Source organism: Falco peregrinus, chromosome Z (genome assembly GCF_023634155.1).
Source record: "Falco peregrinus isolate bFalPer1 chromosome Z, bFalPer1.pri, whole genome shotgun sequence".
Classification (NCBI taxonomy): domain Eukaryota; kingdom Metazoa; phylum Chordata; class Aves; order Falconiformes; family Falconidae; genus Falco; species Falco peregrinus.
This window is the reverse complement of record NC_073739.1, coordinates 64,745,387-64,763,271: the sequence shown is the minus strand read 5'-3', so window position 1 is coordinate 64,763,271 and position 17,885 is coordinate 64,745,387. Positions and strand designations below refer to the sequence as shown.

General features: G+C 40.7%; 1 protein-coding gene across 1 annotated transcript in view; it reads left to right on the top strand.

Moving 5' to 3' along the window:
- Window positions 1-4,080: 4,080 nt before the first annotated feature.
- Window positions 4,081-17,885, top strand: part of RAB3C (RAB3C, member RAS oncogene family) — a 135,808-nt gene continuing 122,003 nt past the window's right edge. Inside the window, exons 1-2 of the mRNA XM_055791471.1 lie at window positions 4,081-4,450; window positions 13,973-14,200. Of these exons, the coding sequence (XP_055647446.1) occupies window positions 4,427-4,450; window positions 13,973-14,200 (252 nt within the window). The 5' untranslated portion in view covers window positions 4,081-4,426. The remainder of the gene's footprint in view (window positions 4,451-13,972; window positions 14,201-17,885) is intronic.

Below are 17,885 nucleotides of genomic sequence, written 5' to 3'. Positions count from 1 at the left end.
AGAGAAGGCTTACCTCAAGCACAGCCAGACTTGCAAACACGACAGACTGAACCAGGGTGAATGACCTTTACTGCTTAGTGAAAGACTCATGACTCTTCTTTCCGTTATTTGCATCCAAAGTCCAATCCCAGGATAAGTCAAATGGCATGCAGGAGTAAAAGAAATACTGTGTTCCTAAAGGTCAGGGGGAAAAAGCAAGCTATTTGACAGTAAGGAACAGAACATGAGAGAGAACATTGACAAGATGTATAGTTATTTCAAAACGGCTGGCACTTTGTACTTAGCGAGAACCTTTATTTTCTTAAATCAAAACCTGAAACAATTTGTATTTCAACCTAAAAATTACAAGAGAGGAACAATGATCATTAGTTAACTCTCTTCGACTTATTTTCTCCCTCTTAACTTAGGCTTCTTCTACTTCTGAATCTTACTTACTTGTTAATTTTCTATTATGACACCTTGAAAGATTTGAAAGCCAGAAAATATTTATTCCAAATACATTCATTGAACTTGTGAAATAAAAGTTACATTGCATTTATATCACTTTTGCTTATATAGACCTTTAGTGAAAAATCAAGAAACAGCTTTGTTAATGTGTCCATCATTCCAGAATTCACTCACCTAAAACAACTCAATTCTATACAAACCAGCCGTCTCCTGGTGCCTTTGTAAATATGTTTACTTATATTTAGTATGCAGCCCTCAAAGTTACTGTTTTATCTTCTTTGCTCTGTAAAATCAGTGTTTTGGGCAAAACCCAAACTGTATTACAAAGATCAAAAAATGTCCTAAAATGATGCTGTTCTACATCTAGGTAAGCCAGAGTGACTGTACTAGATATCTCATGAGCAGCATGCTCATTCTGGGTTAGCTTTCGTGATGACGTATGTTAATTGGATGGCTATTTGCCATCACCTAATGAAAATAAAAATTTCTCCTTTTGTCTTTAGCCCAAATTAGCAAATGATAACTAACTTTTCTGTGCATTCCTTGATCTAGCACTTGGTATGAAAAAAAAAAAAAAAAAAAAAGATATCACTCCTGTGAGTGTTAGCAAATGAAAAGGAGGTAGTATAATCAACATAATTAAAAACCTGAACTGATGTTCATGACTACTTCTGCAGTGTTTTTACTATTCATGGTTAAAAAAATTAGAAATTTTATTTTAAACTGGGTCCCTTCTATGTTGGCACCTTGTCAAAATAGCTAGTTCACAGTAATGATGTACAAAAGAGCTTCAAGAACACCATGTTCCAAAAATGTTAACATATTGTAACCTGGTGATTAGTAACCAACAGAAATTTCTGCCGCATGCAAGCAGTGCTCTGTGGTCAACAGCATTCCAGAATATCATCACAGCATGTCACTGGACTAAGGTGCTTCGGGTACAAAACCACATCTGTGTCTAGCATTATTCTATTTAATTCTGGCCCATTTCTTTTCCATGCCATCTTCAAAAGCCTCTGAAGAAGAGAGAGGGAAAAGGACAAAGTTACTGCTGGAAGACAAACAATAAACAAAACCTGAGGAATAAAAAAAAAAAAAAAAACCCAACCCAACAACCACCAGTATTGCTGCTTCAACCAACAACAGAAAGAAAAAACTCAGCATTACTTCTTGTAGTTTTATGCCTTTTAAAAACTGAACAAAGAAACAGTATCTTTTATGCAGAGATGCTGTTTACTTTTAACATTTATTAAAAAAAAAAACCAACACACCAAAACCAGGTGATCCTGTGCTTTAAAGAAGGACATAAGACAATCCGAAAAGTAATCCTGCTATATGTTCTACTAATAGTTCCCTGTATGGAGGTTTTAGGTGAGAGATTGCTTAGAGACTTCAATGCTAAGATAAATTTCAGTGTAATAAAAAGATGTGGAGGATCTTTGTCTTGGGATAAATTTGGGAACCCAGCATCATTTAAGCTTCATAATTTCTAATACAGTATCTGCATCTATTAAAATTTTTAATAGAATACTAAATCCAGAGTATCTATTTTCTAAATTCTATAACCAAAAGCTTATCTGAATACTTTAATCTTCTGTTTCAAATACCTATTCAACTAAGATTTAAAATGACATTCCAAAATGAGATTTGTTTTATGGAAAACTACAGTTTAATATATTCAGGACTGTGTAATATATTTATAATACTTCCTTAAAAAGTAACTCCATAAAACAACGCTTTAATAGGAGGAAGAATATCTCTGCTTTTTTCCCAATTGCAACTGATAGCAAATACAATGTGCCCTGTTTTCAGAAGGAAATTGATTGTTACTCATGATTGTTTGGTATGTATTCACCTAAAAATAGCAAGAATAGATCACACGCATTAAGAAAAAACGGACTGTTGGCATGCTCATGATACATGCACACATACACATGGTCTAAAATGTTGAGCAAATTCACGTCTACATGCCGACATTGGTACAAAGATTAACATTCAATGTTTCATGCAGGAAAGAGGAATCAGCTGCAAAAGTCATGTGTTTGAAAAAAATTCCACTTAATTCCTATTTTCATGTTATAGTGAGGTAGGTTTAAATAGTTGTACAAGAAATCAAAAACCTGCAGATCTAGAATGTAATTACTTTTGATATACAGTTTAATCTATATTCATGTCCCTGTTATACAATTTGACTATGTCATAGCTCCTGTAGGTGATTTGCTTTACGCAATGCCTACCACACAGATACAAGTGACTAGTCCACAGGGCAGACTGCCATTTTCATGCTGCCTCAGCCACCACAGCTGCTTTCTCCTGCCCTTCCCTCTCTGCCCAGAAAACGTCCAGCTCTCAAACCTCGGGCAGACTGCCCCAGAGTGAGCCACCTTGGCTGCTCACACCCATGGTTCGCTTTCACCCTTTCAGCAGAGGAGAACATGCCATAAATCTGAAACACCATTAGTTGTACATTTTCCTACCCTCTGGACCTGTATATTCCTCTGACTATGAGGCAGAACTTCTTTAGAGGGTGACCAAGCACTGGAACACGCTGCCCAGAGAGGCTGGGGAGTCTCCTTTGGAGACATTTAAAACCCACCTGGGTGGATCCTGTGCAACCTGCTCTAGCAGAACCTGCTTTAGCAGGGGGTTGGACCAGATGATCTCCAGAGGTTCCTTCCAACACCAGCCATTCTGTGATTCTGCATGGTCCTGTATATCGGGGCCCAAGTATGGACTCTGAATTAAAGGCTATGGTTATAGAAAAAGTGCTAAGAAAGATATTCAAAACCTATTGGACAATAAAACCCAGTTTTGGGAACACATGCAGAAGGTGTGATGCTTTTTTGGTGTCATTCCCTCACGATGACCTCGATACCGCCATCAAAACCGAGTGCCACCGGCCCGAAGCTGTGCCCGTGCGGGGCTGCCACCACCGCACAGCAGCACGGCCCGGCGCCGACCTGCTGCTCTTTGTCAAAGGCCAGCGAGGATCCTAGTGGGGACAGCGGGGACAATGGGATGTGACAAAGAGGAGGAGAAGTAGCGCGGGTAGGGACTGTGACTTTACAACAGCGCAGACATTAATCAGCCGCTGCCACGCCGAGGACGCTCGGCCTTGCTCGGCCCCAGGGCCGGCCGCGGGAGCCAGGCGCGCCGGGCGGCCGTTGGGACCGAGCCGCGGTGGGCGCGGCAGGCCGCCCCCAGCCCTCCCCTGCGGCGCCCACGGCCCGCTGGCTGCGGGGCGTTGCCCGGCGGGCGCCCCCGGCCCGGCGAGCGGGCTGCAGAGTGATGGGGCCGGCGGGGCGGAGCGGGACCAGCGCAGCTGCCGGTGCGGCGGGTCAAGGGACGCGACATGGAAGCGCTGCCGGTGCCTCGCGGCGCGCCCTCCAGGCCCCGCGGGAGCGCGGCTTCCGCCCGCTCCGCCCCGCGACTCCCCGCAGCCCGCCGAGGGCCGCTGCCTGGCGCGCCCGCAGCGCGCTCGCTGCCCCGGCCCGGCCCCGCTCCGCCGCGGCTGCCGGCGCTGGGGCTGGGCCGGCAGCGCATCCGCCGAGCCGGCGGGCCGTCCCCGCTCCCTCCGTCCCCGCTCCGCGCCGCAGCGTGGGCAAAGCGCCCCGTGCCGCCCAGCCGCTCCCCGGCTCCGCCGCTCCCCGCGGCCCCGCGACGAGTTTGCAAAGCGCCGCGCTGGCCCCGCCGCCTCCGCCCGCGCCGTCCCCCGCGGCGGCGGGCCGCCGTGCGCAGAGCGCCGCGGGAGCTGTAGTGCGGCCTGCGCGGCCGGGCGGCGGCGGGGCGGGGCGGGCGGACTACGGCTCCCGGGCGCGCGCGGGAGGGGGGGCGGCGCCGGGGGCGGAGCGGGGACAGCTCCGGTGCTGATCGCGACGCGGGTTTGTCAGCAGAGCCCGGGCGGGCGGCGGCCGCGGCTGTTGGCGTGCGCGGGCGGGCGGCGGGCGGCAGCGGAGCGAGCGGCGGGCCGCGCCCGGCCATGAGGCACGAAGCGCCCGTGCAGGTGGGTCCCCGGGCCGGAGCCGAGCGAGCCGCCAGGGGGGCGGTCGGCGCAGCGCGGCCGAGAGCCGGGCGCCTGCGGCGGCGTGGCGGGGCCGCCGGGCCGGGCTCTCCCGCTGGCGGCCGGCGGGTGTGAGGAGGACGGGGCTGAGGGCGCCGGGGGTGTGTGCGGTGGGGCCCGGGCGGGGGTCGTGTCCCTGCGAGAGGTGTCCCCGGCGGGCGGGCGCTGGCCGCGGCCCGTGGCAGGGCAGGGGTGCGGGGCCCCGGCCCGGGGAGCGGGGCAGCCGGGGCGGGGGGCTGAGCGGCGGGGCCCTCCCGCGGCCGCCGCCCCGCCGCCGCGGCCGCGGGTGGGTTCCGGGTCGCCCTGGGCACACCGCACGGTCTTGTGCAGACCCTGCTCTCGCAGCGCGGCGGCAGCTCCCCCGGAGCGGGCGGGTGGAAGTGGTTGGGCGATGGGATGTAAGGAGGTCCCACCTGGATGCGCAGGGATCGGCGCGGTATCTTCCACCCGTTTATTCAAGAAGCAGTTACCCGTCTGCAACAGGAGAGGTGGCTCGGGGCTAGGACTGGGGGTAGCGAAGGGTGGCCCCTTTTCAGCAGTTGTTATGTATGGAAGAATATAATGCTCCTTATAGCACTGGAGAAACAGGTGCTGTGCAGATACAAGTTACATTACACAGAGTTTTTAGCAGTTCCTAGGTTGTTGGTTCCAAACAGTTTATGCTGGTGAACTGTACTTCAGTTATTAATTAGGACCTGTTTTATAATCTCATGCGGGAAGCAGTTCTGGGGGCACCAGACTGTAACTATATTTGAACACATGACTGTTTTTTAATAGAAAGTCAGTCATATTACCAGTGGGTTGGGAAGAATCAATGGTTTTATACAATGCAAAGACCACTTCTGCTGTCCGTTGTGATTTAAGTTACGAACTGCAGCTCTGCTAGCTAATATTTTTTATGCTGGATATCTACTCTGACAGTAACAGAATTTCAACCTGAAGGGAAGTTCTGCATCCTTTTCAATATGTGCGTTCAAAGTGAAGTCTGAAATCTTAAGTTATGTTGAAATGGAGTTGGGTTTGCTTGACTTTGGGCTGCTTGACTTTGGACAGAGACTGATCATTTCATGTATATTTTGCAGAGCAATTGCTCAGATGTCACATGCTGAAACCTTTCAGCCAAACAGGTGCACTAGAAATAAGCTGTTCTTCATTAAGAATGTCTTTCAGCTTTCTGATTGGAGAGCAGCAATAATCAGAATGCTGTTGAAAATGCCTGGTCCTGAATGCTACATGTGTGTGTTGGAAATGTTTATGTGGTATTTCACATTTATTTACACATGCTTATTGAGATACTGAAGTCATGTTTAGTATGTATTTGCTTTGGTGAGCATTTCATTAAAAGCAAATTTCACTAGTAAAGCATCACAACTACAAGTTGGTCACTATTGCATTTGACCTTTTTGGCAGTGTTGAATTCACTGATGTTGTTACAGGCTTACGGAAACAAAAAAGTGGTACAACATTAAAATCTTCTAAAGAAAGGAAGGTCCACATACACACATACATATATATATATATATATATATATATATATATATGTATAAATATGTATTTTGACACATTGGAGAAAAACTTTTAATTTTTTTATGTTTGTCAGTACAAATATATGTTAAATATAATTGATTAAAAGTCAGGAGAAATCACACCCTTAGTATAAAAAAAAAGACAGAGATCTAGAAAAAAACCAAAAATTTCCACATTTTCAAGGCTGGTGAGATGGTCAAACAGTGTCTATTTTTAAGCTTATCTCATTCAAAATCATAATCAGAAGCATCTGGATTTTTCCAAGATGTGAAAATGCAGTCTGGCAGATGAGGTTTGATATTTTTTCCCCCACATTCAGTGTTTGCATGTTATTTTTCTTTCTTCTACTTGACACTCTTACCAGCATACTCTATTATTATTATTATTATTAAGAATTCCAGTAAAACACTATTCTGTTGTATATTCTTCTTCTTAAGCATGCCTAGTTTTCCAGCATCAGGCTAGTATGGTTAATCCTTGTCCAAATGTGGTTTAGTTTGGCTGAACTAATTGCTTGATTTATCTCTTTTAGCTATCTGATTTCCTATTACGTGAAAAAAATGTAGTTGCTTCATTGCACACAACGAAGTTATGGAACAGTCTGTTACAGAGCTACTATTCCGAATTGCAGAAAGAGTGATCAAGTCTATGTCTTTTGATCATCACAAAAAAAAACCCTCAGAGGAAAGTGTAAGCATTTTTTTTTTCATTTCTATCCAGCAATAATTAAAAAGAAAACTAAAAAGTAGAACTATTTTAGCAGGAGGAGGAAAAGGGCCTGTGCAGCGGCATTGTCTTTCTGTATTTACAAATTGTTTCAATCTCAAGTTCATGCAATTTCTCTGTAGGCAAGAAGGGCCAACAGTGACCAGAAAAGCAGCCCAAAAAGTCCTTCCAGAGAAGGAGTTACCTAGTGTAAAAGTTTGCTGTTGTCATCTGCTGGGTACAATTGGTTCTGGGTCAGTTTCTGACTACTCATTTTTCTAGCCATGTTTTCAAAGAATGGACATAAGTCTTAGTAGGGCTTATGTCCATGGAGAGGGCTTTAGTTTAGAAGTCAAAAGCAGTCAGCTGCGTTTTCTGTGAAATATAGAAGTTTGTATGGTTTCTGCATATTCTTTTAAGAATTGGTGTGAAGTAGTTGAAACATCTGTGTCTCTCAGTGGTTTCCCCTAAGGCTTCCATGGTACTTTCAAAAGTGAAGATTCAATGGAACATTCTCAGTGATTCATACACTGATTCACTCCAAGTTTCAGTCCCTATCTGGTTGTAGCATGCAGACTTCCCACAAAGCTACACTTTGCCAGAATAAGAAAGTGGAAATGTAGTTTGGATAACCTTTTCCTAGTGTTTATCAGAGCATGTGGGCATTATGATGATGGCATTTTGAAGAAAATGCTAGATCTCCGGAAACCCTCTCTTTCACTTGCCAGGGCATGAGATCATTTCAAAGGTGATGAAGGCCACAGAGGTGAGGGAAAGCTAGGAAGTGGGAAATAATCTGTAAATAATCAGCTTTGCCAAGGAGAACATTTTCTTCTTGGCTTTTTTGTATCTTGTTGTCACTGGCAATGGTTATGCCCAGACAAAACAGGTTTGCAACAGTACACATCCAAACACAATGGAGAAGGGCAATAGCAAGTAAAAAGACTGCTTCCAGATATTTGAGAGTTTATTTAAGTTGTGATGAAAAAAGCCAAATCAAAGCTCTGAGACACAGGAGTCAGCAGGGCAATTAATCTCCTATCACTCAGCAAAATTATTAGATACATTAATCTTGGTTCAAATTAGAAGCACTAGAGTGGAAGAGCCTGCCAAGCCATTAGAGTCCACAGAGCAAGTCATATACACCTTTTTGTTAATTGATCAAGCTGCATTTGGAGTCAGTAGTCCTCTTTCTGTCACTACCCCTTTTTGGAAGTGTACTGTGGAAGCTCATTCCCTTTGCTAGTTAGATCTTTCTAATCTCCAGCTCGAAGGCACTCAGGGCTAGTTTATATTAACTTCTTAATGTCCAGTGCCTGCTCCAGTTTACATTTGTCTAAATAGTTCTCATTCCCTAATGTTCACTCCAGATTATTATCTAAGGAAACAAGCTCACGTTTTGCTTACTCCTTTTTTTTTTTTTTTTAAAAAAAAAAGTTTTCTTTCATAAAATAAGCTCTTCATTCTTCTGGTCTTCCTAATAAACTTTTTCTGTACTTTCCAGTCTGAACTCAGCTTTTGTAAACATTCATGACCAGATTGTTACAAATGGTATCTCACCACTGCCTTAAACAGTGGCACTAGTATTTCACTGTGTCTTTTGGCCTGATGCAGCTGCTGTGGAGACTAGAGAAGCTGCACAGTCTTTGCTAGTCTCATAACCCTGAATGCTGCGCTAAATAGGGCAAATGACAGAGGGCTGTAGCCACCTTGTCTTTATTCTCTTTCTTACCCCCTGGTAAATTCAAATTAATTTCTACTGGAGTACTTGGCCTGACACAGCTTGTATTTATTTAGGGTTGGTTTTTTTTTTCAGAGCTGCACTTTTTTGGTGGTTTCTTGACATCCTGTGTTAGGCTAACCTACTTAGGACTTCATCTCTGATTTTGCCACTATTTGGAGAAGGGGATTTTGCTGTACTACCTAGAGTGGGAATTGGAAATACATTTCTTAAGCTACCTTTTTCACAGAGAAGGTAAACTTAGGTTAAAGAAAGACAAAGAAGAGATAATGCCCTAGCTCACCACAAGTGGATTCACCAGAATCCATGTGCTAGAGCCTTGCCAGAACTGTTCTTTATTGCACCTTGCATTCTGCTGTCCTGGACAGCTGCCAGCACTGTGGCCACGTTTGTGCAACTTCTGCTGATAGGAAGCAAGTAGAGCTTCTTTAGAATGTAATAGACACTCACCTCTCTGTATCTTTCCAATATTCCCCAACTTGTCATTTCAGTATGCCACTTATAATAAAACTTTGCATTTCTAACTACACATTTCCAATCAGGTTATGATATGCTTACACATATTCATGAATCTAACCTTATAATACCTTGAAGCAGATAAGCTTCTCCTCATGCTGCCAAGTACATTGGTTCACAAGCTGTGCTCTGCAGATGGCTAGCAATCCGTAAATTGAAAGTAAGTGGCTGGTGCATTGTCCACTGAACTCTAAGTCTTATTAATTGGACAGTTAAAAATTAGATGATAAGGATTTGTGAGAATTGGCTCTGTTCTGCATCTGTGGATACTGATGTGTTCTCTGAGAGTGCACCAAATGTAAGGGAGGATAAGCTGCTTGTCCAAGACACAGAAAAAAGGAAAACAAGTCGTAGGATACCTCTGAAAGATTAGGAATAAAACCCAATCTCTAGAGTATTGGCCTGGTATTTTACCTAGAATATCATTGATTTCTTAATGATTGGGTTATGTTGTCATGGTGTATAAGGATCTAGGTAACATTTTTACTACTCTGATGATGACATTTGATTTGCACATTAGACACTCACTTGTGGTGCATCCTACATACAGTCCAGTGAGTTACAAACATTGAATTTTCCCATTGTATTCCATTGTTTTAATATCCATTGACTAATTATATTTTACAAAAAGCAAAAAGATCACCTCACAGATCACTTCACAAAAAGCTGTGTGTGTACGGAACTCTGTCTTTTTACTAAAAAAATGACTAAAGTCAGTTTCTTTTTAGAAAGCAATGGAAATGTATATATTTCTATGCTTTATGTAAAGGAGTGTTGCTCTTTGAAACAAATGTAAATTACAAATCAGTGTCTGTCTATCCTTACTGTAGATAGAAACAAGGCATTTTTTTCTGCACTTACTATTGATCTTTTCCTTTAAGACATGCCTGGTTATATAGTTTTTAAAGAAAAACAATGTATTTGTAAAAGGCATAAAGAACAAGCCCCAGTATTTTAAGTCCCAGCTTTTCTTGCCTTTTGTGTCATATTTTCCAGGGGCAATTTATCCTGCATTAGGCATTCAGAGTGGAATGTATATAGAAGTACAGGCCAGGGGGATTCATGGCATGCTGCTCTGCTTAAATGAGAAAGCTGTTCAACTTAATTCTATCAAAGAAAGAGGTCCTATAAGGCCATAAAGCGTAACATAGTCAAGTGTTTTGTTATTATCATGAAGGTGGCAGGTAAACACATACTTCTTCAGACATCTGTTCTCCACCCTGCCTTGTTTTAGCCTATTATCTTGGGATCAAGGAAACAGCTGAATATAAGACTTGAAAAGTACCTGAGTCTGATATAGGAAACTCAATGATTAAACTTGCCTTTGCCCATAAATAATCCTTATTTAAGGAGTGTGGATATATAAAAGAATATGCTGTAAGCAAGGAAGAATATAAAGCCATTCTTTTTGCCCTTGGTCCATATTCAGTCTGGGGACAACCCTACTCTGTATCAAAACTGGGAGAAGGTATGTGAGACCTCCTGACTGTAAGTCTTCTGATCATTGTCTTGCGTTTAGATTTCCTAGTGGACTTTCAAGTATGTCCTGGGTCCTTTAGGAGGTAACCTGAGATTGCCTTTGGTGCTAACAACCTGATGGGTACAGGGATCTGAATAGGGACTCATTCAACAAAAAATAAAGTATGCAATATACTAATGAAAATAGCCTTGTGTGTTCTATCTTCAGTTTCACTAAATAAGGAGAAAAAAATACTGAAAAGAAAGCTCAGTGAGTTTTACTGGAAGTGATGCTTGTTTAATATACCCATTTAATCACTTGAAAAGAGAACTTTGTCAAAATAAAGGTAAGAGTTTTGCTTTCTTTGAAACAGAGTAACATAACATTAGTGAGTCTGGCATGTTTATTTGTTTCTCCTCCATGTATGCATTATTTAATTACAGGTCCAAACATTGCATTCCTTGTGATATTTTCCAGCACTATTTCCAAAGGAAGAGCATAACAACAGCACTAGCTTCTTCACATTTCTTTGCCAAATGCCTCCATAGCAGGGACAAGTCCAGTTAGGAGTGAACTGACATACTAATACGTGGGGAAGTGGGCTACAGTGCATCCCATACTTACTTGAAGTCAGCAGCTTGCATTTAAGGAAGTCTGCGGACATATTCGCAAAGTTCAAGAGGACCAAACATCTAGATTTCCCTTACAGTCAGCAGAAAAATAGAGACTTCTCTAGATTATCATTTAGTGCAGGACCCTGATATAGGTGATGTGAATTGTATTCTGAAGAATCTGTGTCTGAGCTTACTACAGAATGAGTGAATGTGGGAAGTAATGGCAAAGTCTTAGCATCCATACTCAGTTTGATGTTTCTTCAGTCTAATGCAGGCACTAGTACTTTTCTAATACTCATTCGGTTTTGGATGTGAGAGAGGATCCAAAGATCTTTGGATCTTTGTTTAAAAGATACCTGGCTGGCTCTATAGGCTAAAATTAGTCTTTCCAAACAGTATAAATTATAGCCAGTACCTCCCAAATCATGTCACGATTCCCCTGTTGGGAGGTGACAAAATTAATCCTTTCCTATACCTTCTGCATCCTGTAATAGGCAGACATACTCCTGTCCCTGAAATAAAAGTTAGCTGCAATTCTGTGTTCAGCTTGCCCATAATTCTGTCTGTGGTACTGCAAGTAATGAATCCATGAGTTCAAGGGACAGTGAAGGTTCGGTTTTATTGGTTTATTATTTTTTAAGAACTTTTAAGGAAACTATTGCATAGGTAATGCACATAAACACATTAATTTAGTGGAACACTGAAATTCTTTCTGGGGCAAGTCTGTGTTTAAAACCATCCACAGGAAACCTGTTCTTACTCAGGAAGGCTACATACTGCACAAGATTTAGCAAGCCTATTATTAGAATCCAGGTCTCCTGATTCCTCTGCTCACTGAATCAGACTGTTTCTGAAGTGTTAGGCATTAAAGTACATGGAGATGAATGGTAAGGCGCATAGGACTGAGGACAGCAAATTAAATGAAAGCTAAACCCCCTTTTTTTTAAACCTTAAGTGAGTTGAAGAAGCTACATGGATGGCTTCCTAGGAGATAAAATCAAGAAAGAAAACTATTCGTCTTGCTAGAAGCAGTAACTACTGGTTTCAGCTGCTGCATCACAGGGAGGAGCCACAAGGGCAGCAGAAAAGGCTGCTGGGGAAGGTGTACAGGTTAGACACTGGCATCCCCAGCCAGTGCACAGTCTTTTGTCTGCTGGACTTTGTTGACTTCTAGTTGCAAACTGTACACAACACTAGCATACTCTTTACTACTTCATAGCCAGTTGTGATTAAACTGGTATAAACAGCATTTGATTTTCTTTTTCTCACGTTCTAAGTGAAATATCCCCAAATATTTTCACAGTAAAGGAGAGCAGTGAAGGTGAGCAGCATATGTTTCTGTCTTTTGCTATAGAAATCAGAAAGATGAAAGATTAGTAATGTGTATGCTTGGTAATATTTAGGGTTTTTCTAATACTTCTTTGTTTCATGCCTGTGAAGGAAGTTAATAAATATTACGGCCAATACAAGCACTCAGGTTGCAAGCATGTAGGTACCTTTTAAACAAGAACTTTAGTCACTACCAAATGAAAGGGTAATTCTGAAATCAAGCACTCCCTAGTGCATTATTTATGAAACATAAATCTTACACTGAATTTTCTCTCAAAAGTTTGCTACTTCCATTGATTCCTTCACGACTTTTTGTCCGTGCTTCTATATGCCTCTTCAGCAGCCCATAGAAGATGGCATTCTGTTATTTGTGCTATGAGACAGCAGAATTAGTTCAGAAAATTTTTGTAGTAATTGGAAATCTGCTTAGAAGGTGGGTTAGTGTACAGCCCTTACCCTGGTTCCATCTGTCCTCTCTCATTGCACAAGTGCACTCTGGAATGTCTAACTTAGGAAGCTTTGACATGAGCTGCTTTTCCATGAGCCTTTATGTTAGGATATGATGTGTGTCTTTCTGTCTGAGGTCAGTGTGCAAAACTGTTGCATTTAGTATTGCCAGACTCCAAGAATTTAAAATCCTGCCACCGTCCCAAAATACTTGACATTTTTTCTTAAAAAGCATATGAGGTGAAACACTACCTAGTTCTAAGTATTTAATTTTTGCCATCTGTTTTTTGAGCATCCCAGGTAGAATTTTTGCAAGGTTTTCAAGTTAATCTCTGCAACCTTCCTGAAAGCCAAAAGTGTACTTTTTATAAATGGAACCCGTAATCTTTGTAGTCTCTAGAGTAAAATAAGCTTGCTGTTTAGCTGCATTCAGTAATCTGTGCATATTCAGGTGTTTTATATGGATTAGAAACTGTATTTATGGACTCAGATTTGAAAACGTTGACAACTGCCACTTATGATGATGTTGCATTAACATTGCAAATTCCGAAACTATAGAACAGACTAGAACTAGAAGAAATCAAGACCTCATTTCAGAGGTGTATACCAAACACACTGTTTAATGGTATGGTAACTGAAAGCTGCTAAAGGCATAATGCTTTGAATAAGGTTTTAGGTATTATAAAAGACAGCAGCATATTTAAAGTAAAATGAATGGTTCAAGAATTTTATCAGATGTAAAACATAGTAAGCTTTTGCTTGGAAACATACCTTCTACTTAATAATGCAACATTGATCTCTTCCTTCTGCACAAGTGAAATATATTTGTGTTTTCACTACTTCATTCATCACATTTTCTGAAGGTAGATCTTTTTAATTATATATTCAAGAACGGTCATGGATTTTCAAAATTGATATTTTTTTTTGGTACCAGTCACCAGTGATGTTTATTTCCTCTTTTGCAACTGGAACTATTACCATAGATACAAGAATCATAAAAAAGAATTAAAGCTGTGTGAATTTCTTTAGTTCATTTATAGCTGGTATCAAAAATTCCATTAAAGTCTGTTTCCACTTTTATATGATATAAGAGACAATAAACTATTTCTTTTTATTTTGAATTACAGATGGCATCTGCTCAAGATTCCAGATATGGCCAGAAAGATACATCTGACCAGAACTTTGATTACATGTTCAAACTTCTCATTATCGGCAACAGCAGTGTTGGGAAAACCTCCTTTTTATTCCGATATGCTGATGATTCCTTTACATCTGCATTTGTAAGCACGGTTGGGATTGATTTCAAAGTAAAAACAGTTTTCAAAAATGAAAAAAGAATTAAGCTACAGATATGGGTAAGCCAAAAATAATAATTGTATGAACTAAGCAGGCTGTAGCAGTTTGATAGCATTTAAACTACTGTAGGTTTGCAACTGAATGTCGTAACCTTTTTCTATATAACTACATATATATGTATATGGCATAGTAATGAAAAAGCAGTTATTTCCTGCATCATTTTTCTGTCTTGAATAATGGAGTGTAGACAGTATTTGTAAGGCACTGAAGTACAGCAAAGCATATATTCTGAATTAAATTCTGTTAAGAAATAACACAGGTTGACACATATTGATATCTGTGCAGTGAGGTATAAACAACTGTGCAATATATAGGCTATTGAAAGTGATACGTTATTAAAAAAGGCCTTGAAATACCAATTAGGATCTGGTTTCTTTCCACAAAAATTATAAATTAATTTAGGAGCTATGATAGTGGGTGCATAACACAAGGCGTAATTTCTTGCTCATGTTTGTCATCCAAATCACCTGAAACATCTTTCTTCTGCTGCTGAGGAAGAAAATGTGTGGAAAGACAGAGTGTGACAGTTGTGTTGTCCAAGTGTACGAGACCCGTTATCCCTTGCCTTCACCTTAGAGATGGTAGAAAGATGCCACATGTAGGAAAGTGTGATGCCAAGGGAATAGGTGTTCATTTCTATAATCTTTCCTCAGAAAGAAAGGATAGCCTGGTTTGTGCAGGAGCTGCAAATGCTCACATCTAATTCTTGGGTGGTAGCATGATACTTACTTAAAGGAAAGGAGGGAATAGCAGAACATTTAACAATGTGGGACCTAGAGTTAAAGCTTCAGATCTTTGCCATCTTCCTTGGGTGCTTGAAGATTTTGAGCATTGTTTCCATTGTCGGATATTCATAACAGATTTATTAACCAAGATTTTCTTTTTTTTGTGCATGAATACATTTAAAAAAAAATTAATGATGGGCAGCCATTAAATCTCAGGACACATCAGATAAAATACAACCAGTTCATCTAACTTATTTTGAACAGCAAGTAAATTGAGTATTTTTTTAATATGGCACAAAGGTGAATTTCCCAGAGTTGCCTAGGCTATATCTAACTCATGTCTTTTTAGGTAGGCTTGAGCCCTTGATATCTCAAATCATTTGTTCTGTGCCCTCTAGGAGCTGGAACACAGTCTCTTTGCCTCTGAACCTTTTTTAGCTTAGATTCTTGCTATTATTATGACTGTAACCATGCTACATACTAGATAACTATGTCATGTACATGCCTTCACTACAATAACTCTCTAGTTTTGTCATAGTAATTCAAGGCTGGAGATCACGTGGTAATTCACATGGACATTACCTTACTATTTTTTTGTAATGGAGCAATAAAATTTTGTTCACATTAGAGTCTTTATACAGTTTTCCTAATCACCAAGTATCCCCTACAATAAATAGATTTTATTGTTTATGTCTCTTCTAGCAAAAGCAGTGTTAGTTTACAATGTTGTATTAACGTGATTAGTTTGCCACCACTATATTTCTCATAATGCCTCTCCATGGCAGACTACAAATATGTGCTTGGCTCAAAGCGGTCCATTATTCTAAGGCTATCCACGGCATAGAGAGGATGTAGCAGCTGTGTTCTAGGATAAACTTCCAGTTCTAGCAAAACAGACATTTTGTTGTTCTTTGCGTGGCAGTAACATGCAGAGTCCAAATGGACTCTGACAGTCCTTGCCTGAAAAAACTTGCAATTGGAATGAGTGAAACAAACACAAGGGCTCCCATGTCTTTTAGGGAAGAGGGAACAGAGGCTCAGAGCATGGAAGAGACCTTTCTAAAGTCAACTACCAGGATGCAGGGTTAAAGACAGGATTTCAGATATTATTTTCATGCTAAAGCTTTTTATAGCAGCCAGTATTGTGTGGGGGGGGTTTCATTAAAATTTTAATGCCATTTCTTAAAAGGCCTTGATATTGCCAAATTAACTCAAATTGCAACAGCTCACTATTGCTGTTTGCACTTTTTAGATGGAGTATTCTGCATTGGAGCATTGTGTTGCAGTTATGCTTGCTAGTAAATGAGTTGACTTGCACCTTTAGAACCTTAAATAAAATCAGTTAAGTATCTCAGAAAGCTATTCTAGATCACTAAACCTGAAATACAGCTGTGTTACCCCATCTCATAAGCTATATCAACAGCCATATTGTTCTTAATACACAGTATCTGTATATGTAATATCTGTCTATATTACATTATACCTCATTACTTTTCTTTAAGTATGCAAATCTTTCTAAAATGAATAGAACTCCTGCAATATCCATTTCCATTTCAAACTATATTTATGAAAGACCATTTACATTAGATAAAATATAAAATTAAATGAATCATAGTGAGTGTGATTTTATGTTAATTCTGAGTAGGAACATGCATGAGGTTCTAACATTTCCTTCAAATCACTGGCAAAGTACTTGACGACATCATGTGATAACTGATGTTCAGCATATGTGAAATAAACTTTCTGAGAAACCTCACAGGTTTGAATAGTCAGAAGAAACCAAAAATGCAACTTTGAAATGCATACTGAATTACAAGATCAGAACTTAATTACTTTGCCATATACTGCAGTGAAAGAGTACATGGAATGCTGCTTCTCTGCTGTCTTTGCCTGGCAGTAAGATGCAGGAATGTGTAAAGAGTAATGCTGTTCAGTCTCTAAAATTCCCTAGCTAGAGACACATTTAATTCAACATGTGTCCTGTTACAATTTTGTACGTATTTTTCTTGGGTAGACATTTAAACCTGTTGTTTAATAGCCCTTTGAGCATAATACTTTGTGTTCAACTGGAAGCATGCTAGAGCTTGAAACACTGATTTCCTCAGAATAAGATTGTCAAATGCTTATCAGTGAAGGCTGACAATCAGCATGGGTAAGGATGCAGAATTATTATTTCTTGATAAAATTCATGGTGTGATTATCACAGATGAATTAGCAAGGGTTAACAGGTTGAACTAGGTGCTGTCTTACTGGGAGGCTCTGCAGGTCTTTTATTTGTTTGAACTTTTTTCTTACTTTGAGGCAACAGTGTCTTATTCTTGGATTGAAAGGACCTGAATTGAATTGTCTTCTTTCATTGTTCAAGTCAGGGAGGACAAGGCTCTTTCTAGTACTTACCTTTATATCTTTTTCATATGGTCATAAAGAGCCTGAAGGGAACACTGTAATGTTTGGGTTTTTTCCTTCTGAGTCAAACACCTTTTTTTCCACAGACTTTCTTGGTGGAACCAAGAGATGTTTAGAGTTCAAGTGTGATATTCATAAGTGATAGCACCTTACCTTTCCACAGGACTACCAGCTGGCTCTGAAATTTTGTTTCACAGGCAGTTATAAATGTGACAGCACTGGTTTGGACATTACAAAGATAGCATATTAACAGGTTTTTTGCCTTTTAAAGAAGAGAAATTTGTAAAAAATCTGTTTTACCTAAAAGGGCATTGATCTCTCAACAGAAACAAGAAATTTTGGAAAGGAATTATGTCTGTATGCAGCACATTCATGCATAGTATAAAAGTCTGTCAGAGGACTTTAGGGTGTTTTACAGTGTCAAATAATAAACAGCAATATAATTTTCCTTCATTTGGTTTAAGCTAGTAATATTAAAGGGATGGAACTGGAAGGCTCGAAGAGTCTTTCATATTCAAACTGCTGGATTTCAAATTATGTTGAATTAAAATAA